Here is an 8,387-nt window from a genome sequence, read left to right on the forward strand (position 1 = left end):
CCGTTATCATTGCTGACATCTTCACCGCTGTTACCGAATGCCGAAAGAAGAGAGGGTTTTCCTACGCATCCAACCTGGTACTTCAAATGTGGGCAATGGAGCATCTGTCAAAAAGAACACTAAATCCATTGGGATCATGTCTTCCAACAGCAAATTGGGTTGAGTCGCACCGAGAAAGGGTTAGAAGATACTATCGAATATCGTCTCCGAGTTTGTTTATTCAGGAATTCAATGCTTTAATTTCGGATAAGATACAATGGGTTCTTGATTGGACGAAAGTAAGGAATCCAGCCTTCAAGACTACACAACTTGGTTTCATCCCGTTACCGAGCACCAGTGGATTAGTTATGTACGTTCCGCAACGAGTTATGAGACAGTTTGGGTATCCGCAGAGAGTGTCGATCGTACAAGGAATGGGAAGCTTCGAATTCAATGCAGTCGCCAAATGCCGGAGCATAGTGCTGGAAGCCTAGGAGAATCTGCATAGTTTGGATAATCTGCATTTGGACCAAGTGGATAAATTAGAGCCTAAGGTCATCTTGGAGTACAACGACTGGATCAAATCAACAATGGAACAAGGAAAAGAAAGGTTACCATTGGTCTCCGTTAGTCTCGAAGAGCAGAATGAGAAATTAAGAAAAGAATTAGAGGATCATCAGTTGCAGATCATGGTGGCCGATCAAGCATTGGAAGACGCCCGATCACAATTAAAGAAAGAGGCAAGGAAAACCGAAAAATGGGAAAAGGCATTGGGTGCATTTGATAAAATCCAAGATGAGATTCGGAAGCTTAGTATAGGGAGTTTTGGAGAATCTCAACACACTAGATTAGCCAGACATGAGGATTTTGTAAGAATGGTCAGTCGAACCATCAATGAGATTGTAAAGAAAGATTGAGTTTAGCCATATTTAATGAGAATTCCTGCTTTTATATTCACTTACAGGTTTGAAATTGGGATTTTATCCCGAAGGTATCGCATCATGTTAGGCCTACCCTTGGCACAAAAAGGGATTCCCTCATAGGACATGCATCCGAATTTTGTGAATATTTACTAATTCTTGTCTTTTTCTTTTTCTTTATTTTTATCTATTTTTGTTGGAAAAGCTAAGCGAGGGCTAAATCTAAAGGCAATTCCTTTCAAAAATTTTCAGGTAATATTTAAACATAACTCTCGTCAAAGCCCCATCATAATGCGATCCCGTAGTCGAGCCCAGAGGAATTGTGTAAACATGAGTTCACAACCAGAATCATCGGATAGGTCCGCTACTACAGCTCAACCTGAGACTACAAATTTAGGGGTCCAGCTAACCGAGATGCTTGCTAAGTTAGCGAGATGACCGCCGAGATGGCGGCCCAGAAGAAATTGATTGATCAACTTATCAGCAGCGGTGTTCAACCCGAACCCGCACCTGTCAGTCAACCGGAGCCAGAACCATTTGTCATACCCACAACCCAAACCACTTTTACTCTATCCTTCATTATTCCACCCGAAGAAACCTTCACCTATACCATTGCAAATTTGACATACACTTACCCTCCTAATCCTTTATTCTTTCCTACTCATATGCAAGGTCCACAACCCCAAATCACTTCGAGTATACCCCCCAAGCCGCATACTTTTTATCATACCACTGCAGAGCCCTTCCTACCAGACCACACTGTCCAAACTAAACCAGAAGTAAGAGAATCTTCTGCTCCTGTTGATTTAAAGTTGCTCAAACGCCTGGACCATTTTGATGAATTTATAAAGAAAAGTCAGGGGTTAAACAAGCAAGGAGTGTTGGACTATGATGAGTTTTACCTTTTTCCTGATGTACAATTGCCTGTGGGGTTCAAGACCCCGAAATTTAACAAGTATGATGGGACAGGTAATCCCAAAACACACATCCGATTGTTTGCTAACAAGTTGAAAAAACCCGTAGATGATGAGAATCTGCCTCTAAGGCTATTTCTGAAAAGTTTGGAGGGGGATGCACTCGATTGGTATTCCAATTTGAAATCGGAGGAAGTAAAGACCTAGCTTGACTTGTCTAATGCTTTCGTGAGATAGTACGAGTACAATTGTGAGTTGGCTTTGACGCGAACCACATTGGAAGGAACGAAGAGGAGACCATCTGAGGACCACAAAACTTATGCTAAGAGGTGGAGGAAAATAGCTGCAAAAGTTGAGCCACCAATGACAGAGGACGAAATTATCTGCACCTTCATTAAGGCACATGATCCTCCGTACTTTGAGGAAATTTTTCGTATGACTGGATACTCGTTTGCCGCTATTGTCAATAAGCTCGAAGAATACGATGATTTCGTAAGAGTTGGGAAGATCGTTAATGTCTCTGCCCTCAAATCGCAATTGGATGCTCTGCAAGGACAAGGGAGTAGTGGGACAAAGATGCAGTTCAAAAAGAAAGAGGGGGAAGCTACTTTTATTTGGGACCGTAACCCTACACCGAGACCTAGATTTCAACACAGTCCAACGTATTCACCGCCTTATCCCTGCTATCCAAGTTCTCACCCTATCTACAACACTAATATCACCCGCCCCCGACCTCGCCCAAATTACACCAACCCGCTTACAAACCCTTTCCAAATATCTCAACCAAATTTTCAACAAACTCATCCTCGTCCTCCTTACAACCAGAGATTTTCCCCACTAAACAGACCCACCTATGATTATCTCCAACCCACTGAAACCTACAACCAAAATCGTACCCGAACATTCACCAATCTAGGTAGGCCTTTGGACCAGTTGTAAGAGCAGTTGAAGGCTGCCAGTAAAATAGACATGATTCCTCCTCCAACTTACCCGTATGGCATGCTGGTTAGGTACAATCCACAGGCCATTTGTGCTTATCATTCAGGGGCACCTGGTCACGCCACTGCCAATTGCCGACTCCTCAAGCATAAGATTCAAGACATGCTCGAAGCAGGGAAAATCGTGATTAGGAAGAGAGAAGAACAAGGACCAAATGTAAACGAGAACCCCTTGCCGAAGAACGCCAATAATGTTGGAGTTATTATGGATAATAAGAAATTTGAAGAGTTTGTCCGAAGCATGTCAAATGAAACAGAAGTGTTTGGGATAATGGATCAACCTTTTGTAATAGAGGAAACATCGTATGAGGAAGACAAAAAGCCCTTCATTTTAGACCTAACTCCATCTGAAAGTGAGGCTTTAGAACCTGTGGTAATTAAATTTCCAGAACAAGTGCCGGTTTTAAGTTTACGGCAAGTGCCGTGGAATTATAGTGTGCTCATTTTGCAGATCGGGGGCAAAGAAATTGTGAAAGAAGAAGTGTCTGTTGTTACGAGGTCAGGAAAGATTGCAAGTTCGCCCACTGCTAGCGCCCCAGTCAAAATAAATAATCATGAACCGATTGCCAAACCCACAGTGATCAAAAAAGAAGTATGGAATTTTCTTAGGAGGTTTAAAAGAAGCGAGTATAACGTGGTCGAACAGCTGAACAAAATGCCTGCTCAAATTTCCATATTAGACTTGCTTTTCTCCTCAGACTTGCACAGGAATGCGTTACTGGAAGTTTTGACTAAGGCTCAGATTCTCAAGGATATTTTGGTCAACAATTTCTCACATATAGTTGGAAATGTACTGACTGCCAAGCAAATTACTTTTTCTGATGAAGAGCTACCTACAGAAGGAATTGGTCATAACAAAGCTCTAAATGTAGCTGTGAGGTGCAATGGTAAAATGTTGCCTAAAGTACTGATTGACAATGGGTCTGCTCTCAATATTTGTCCCTGGAGCACTTTGGTGAAGTTAGGGTTGCAAGATATTAAATTAAGATCCTCAGAGACCGTAGTCTGAGGATTCGATGGAGCCCGAAGGGAGTCTATAGGAGAAGTAGATTTGGTGGTCGAAATGGGACCCGATCAATTTTAGATAGCTTGCCAAGTCATGCATTTTCCTAGTGTCTATAATGTCTTACTTGGGCGGCCATGGATTCATAGCTCTGGCGCTGTGTCCTTGTCCTTGCATCAGATGTTGAAGTTTGTAGTGAATGATCAGCTGATAACTATTTTCGCCGAAGAAGATTGCATTGTAATCGCTGATTCCGAGTCTGAAGAGGATGCTAACCAAAATGCTTCAGTCTCTTCCTACCATATAGCTGACATTGTCTCCGTCAGTTGGATAGCAAGTGAAGAGTCAAAAACAAAATGGTTTTGCCAGCGGCCAGTGTTATGATGGCCAAGGAGATGATTCGCGGAGGATACGAATTTGATAAGGGATTGGGACGCAATCTGCAAGGCATTCTGAAGCCATTGGAACCTATCGAGAAGAGGGACCCTTTTGGGTTAGGATTTCGCCCGACTGCCAAAGATATACAAGAGATGAAAGCACACAAAAGGGCAGGAAAAGAAGGCAGGCAAGGTGCTCTGGACATTCCACCATTACACTATACCTTTCCAAGGCCGGCTGAAGTGATTACATCTGAGTTTAGTCCAATTGATGAAGTGGAGACAAGCCTGACTCAATTGTTTGTGGGAGAAATATCTGAAGATGGTCCATCAGATAATGCGGAATTTCCAAACATCCCCGAAGGAGCTATACACAACTGGACTGCCGAGTACCTCCCCGTACGAAAGGAGTTTCGGTAAATCTAAAAGGGGTTGTGGTTTACTAAAGTTCATGAAAACTTTTTCCTGCATATGTAAATAGTTCAATGAAAGCATCTTTTGCAATTATGCTCTTAGCTTGTTTTCGCTTTGATTTGAAGTTTTTATGAAAGTGCATAATTTGTTTTTATCATGTTGTTCGTTTACGTGTTTATTTGCTTATTGTTTCGAATTTCTTAATTCTTTCAGATGGCCAAAAATAAAATTATTTGACCCTTTGGATATCACTGTTCTGGAATCTGATGATGACAATCTCCATATCACTCACGACTTGAAAGTTATGGAATCCGAATTTCAAAGCGAGAGTGATAGTGAGGAAGTATTTGATTCTTTTTCAAAAGATCTTGAACAATATGAGGAGAAATCTAAACCGAACCTAGAAGAAACAAAAGTTGTTAACATTGGCACTAAGACTAAGGTTAAGGAGATACAAATCAGCATTCATTTGAACGAAAAGCAGAAAAAGGAGATGATTGAGTTTTTGTCTATGTTCCAAGATGTATTTGCATGGTCTTATGATGATATGACTGGCATTTCGACCGATATAGTGGTGCACAGATTGCCCACAGACCCAACTTTTTTACCAGTGAAGCAAAGGCCCCGTAAATTAAAACCAGACATGAGCCTAAAAATAAAGGAGCAAATTGAAAAGCAGTTTAGGACCAATATTATCATTGTATTTCATTACCCTATTTGGCTTTCAAATCCAGTCCCTGTTCCAAAGAAGAGTGGAGAAGTGCGAGTCTGTGTTGATTATAGGGACCTTAATAAAGCCAGTCCTAAAGATGACTTTCCTTTCCCAAATATCCACATCATTCTGGACAACACTGCCGGAAATGAAATTGAATCTTTTTGTGATTGTTTCGCTGGATATCATCAGATCTTAATGGCCGAAGAAGATAGAGAAAAAACTGCCTTTATCACCCCTTGGGGCACATTTTGCTATCGAGTAATGCCATTTGGTCTAAAGAATGTCGGGGCTACTTATCAAAGGACCATGACTACTTTGTTTCATGATATGATCCACAAAGAGATGGAGGTTTACGTGAATGACATTATAATCAAATCTAAGAAAACAGAAGACCATTTAATTGATCTAAGAAAATTGTTCGAAAGGTTGCGAAAGTACAATTTGAAGTTAAATCCTGCGAAATGTGCCTTTGGAGCACCAGCTGGTAAACTGTTGGGATTCATTGTCAGCAAGAAGGGTATAGAGATAGATCCGGCAAAAATCAAGGCAATTCGAGACATGCCAGTGCCAAAAATGCAGAAAGATGTGAAAAACTTCCTGGGAAAGATTAATTTCATTGGAAGATTCATTGCTCAATTAACCGTTACGTGCGAGCCACTGTTCAAGTTGTTAAAAAAGAATGTGCCATTGCATTGGAATGAAGAGTGCCAACAAGTTTTTGATAAGATTAAGGATTATTTGCTGCAGCCTCCGGTTCTAGTGCCACCCAAATCGGGCCGACCTTTGATCATGTACTTATCTGTGCTTGACGGAGCAGTAGGTTGTGTTCTGGGGCAGCACGATGATCCGGAAGGAAAGAACAAGCCATTACTATCTTAGCAAGAAATTCACACAGTATGAAGCTAATTATTCATTTGTTGAGAAAAGCTGCTGTGCATTGGCTTGGGTAGCCCAAAAATTGAGGCACTACCTGCTAAATCATACCACCTATCTTATCTCCCGCTCTGATCCCCTGAAATACCTCTTGGAGAAACCGATGCCAACCGGACATCTTGCTAAATGACAGATAATTCTTTCAGAATTTGATATTGTTTTCACTTCGCAAAAGGCCGTCAAGGGATAAGCTATAGCCGATCATTTGGCAGAAAATCCAAAGGACGATGATTATCAACCGCTCCATACCTATTTCCCTGATGAGGAGGTTTTATTTGTTGGTGCCATAGAAGATATGAGCGAGCGGTGCTTAAATGGAGATTATTTTTCGACGGTGCAGCTAATTCTTTTGGAGCTGGAATCGGAGTCGTCCTTGTATCTCCGGAAGGAAAACATTATCCCGGAGCCGCTAAACTGCAATTTGCCTATACAAACAATATGGCCAAGTATGAAGCCTGTATTTTTGGTGTTCGGGCCAAGTATGAACTGTTTGGTGTTCGGGCCCGATAAGGGTATGTGAGGTGGAAGGAATTGGAGAAAGTGGGGTCTACGGTATTGGTTGTTTTTTAAACGTTGACGGAGAGTCAACGAGGTGAGATCAAGTATGGCAAGTGAGGAAAAGGGCTCCTGAGAGCCGCCCGTATCCTTTTCTTGGTTTGGTTTGGTAGTAGTGAACTCCATTTTGAATGAATTTGGTTTGATTGGCCTTGTGCTTATATGAATTTCATTGTTTAAGCGATGGTACCTCATTGAGCGAAAGCTCACTCCATTACTTTTGTTTTCCTTACAGGGGTTTGAACACCTTTTGGAAGATTATTCTATTTCATTGCTTCGTCAGAGGGCCCAGTCTGTAGCAGAGTACGAAAGTCAGTTTACCCGCCTATCCAAATTTGCCCCCGAACTGATCATGACCGAGCAACGACGGATAAGGTGCTTTATCTAGGGCCTGAATGTGGAAATACAAAAGGATCTCGCGGTGGTCCAAATTAATACTTTTAGTGAGGCTGTAGAGAAAGCTCAACTGATAGAAAGCGCTAGGTTACAAGCGAGAAACTTTCAGGCGAAGAAACGAGGGTTTCCTAGAAGCAGCTCGGGGCAGGGAGATAAGAGTGCCCCTCCCAAGTTCAGACGGGGAGTCGGAGGTGGAAGGCAGTTGGGCGTAGGTAGAGGGGCTCAGTCAAGGGGTGGCCCAGCTAGGAGAGGCCAAGGAGGAAGTTTCCAGAGAGGTTCGGGTTCGGCATCCCGTGGACCCTGTGGGTATTGCGGAAAGCCAAAACACTCAGAGAACAACTGTTGGAAGAAGGAGGAAAAATGTCTGCATTGCGGAAGCGCAGACCACCAACTTGCCACCTGCCCAATTCTAAAACAAGATGGAAGAGAAGTCAACAACCACCAAGGGCCAACACTGGACCAGTTAAGGGAGACGGGACGAAACCCAAGGTAGCGGCTTGAGTGTACTCGTTAGAGCCACAGCAGGTCCCAAATTCCTCCGAGATCGTAGAAGATACTATCCCTGTATTCCACCACTTTGCAAAGGTCTTAGTAGATCCCGGTGCCACCCATTCCTTTATTAACTCCAATTTCATGTGTGGCATTGATATAAAACCTGATAGTTTACCTTACGACCTAGAAGTTAGTACGCCTACAGAGGATCATCATTTGGTTACTAGTATGGTTTATAAGGATTACGAGGTTTGGGTGGGAGAGATGAGATTATTGGGGAATTTGATCAGTCTGTCCATTAAGGGGTATGACGTAATCTTTGGCATGAATTGGTTAGCCAGATATAATACCCAATTAGATTGTAAGAAGAAGGTGGTAGAATTCTGCATTCCTGGGGAGGCAACCTTAAAATTGGATATAAGAGGAATGGTAGCCTCATCCGCCTTAATCTCGGGTATTCGGGTTAGAAAACTGCTAAGTAGAGGGGCGCAAAGGTTCTTAGTCTTTCTAATAAATACCCCCACCAACAAATTGAAGGTAGAGGATGTGCACATAGTAAAGGAATATCCGGATGTATTTCCTGATGAGTTAGTAGTTCTACCACCGGAGAGAGAGAAAGAATTTAAAATTGACCTGCTACCGGGAATATCGCCTATCTCAAAAATCCCGTATCGGATAGCCCCTGCTGAAC

At 42.4% G+C, this 8,387-nt stretch overlaps 1 protein-coding gene across 1 annotated transcript; it reads left to right on the forward strand.

Moving 5' to 3' along the window:
• The first annotated feature begins 1,333 nt into the window (after positions 1-1,333).
• On the forward strand, positions 1,334-4,198 carry LOC140035634 (uncharacterized). Its single transcript, XM_072076942.1, has 4 exons — positions 1,334-1,411; positions 2,051-2,394; positions 2,824-3,766; positions 3,995-4,198. Exons 1-4 carry the CDS (start codon positions 1,334-1,336, stop codon positions 4,196-4,198), a joined length of 1,569 nt encoding a protein of 522 aa, XP_071933043.1.
• The last annotated feature ends 4,189 nt before the right edge of the window (positions 4,199-8,387 follow it).

Source organism: Coffea arabica, chromosome 2c, assembly GCF_036785885.1.
Source record: "Coffea arabica cultivar ET-39 chromosome 2c, Coffea Arabica ET-39 HiFi, whole genome shotgun sequence".
NCBI lineage: Eukaryota > Viridiplantae > Streptophyta > Magnoliopsida > Gentianales > Rubiaceae > Coffea > Coffea arabica.

Excerpts from the sequence above, each read along its gene's own strand:
- LOC140035634 (XM_072076942.1), top strand. The coding sequence starts at position 1,334 with ATGACCGCCGAGATGGCGGCCCAGAAGAAATTGATTGATCAACTTATC. Across the intron at positions 2,395-2,823 it reads AGTAGTGGGACAAAGATGCA|GTACAATCCACAGGCCATTT; the intron begins GTTCAAAAAGAA and ends CATGCTGGTTAG. Across the intron at positions 3,767-3,994 it reads TTTGTCCCTGGAGCACTTTG|ATGTTGAAGTTTGTAGTGAA; the intron begins GTGAAGTTAGGG and ends TCCTTGCATCAG.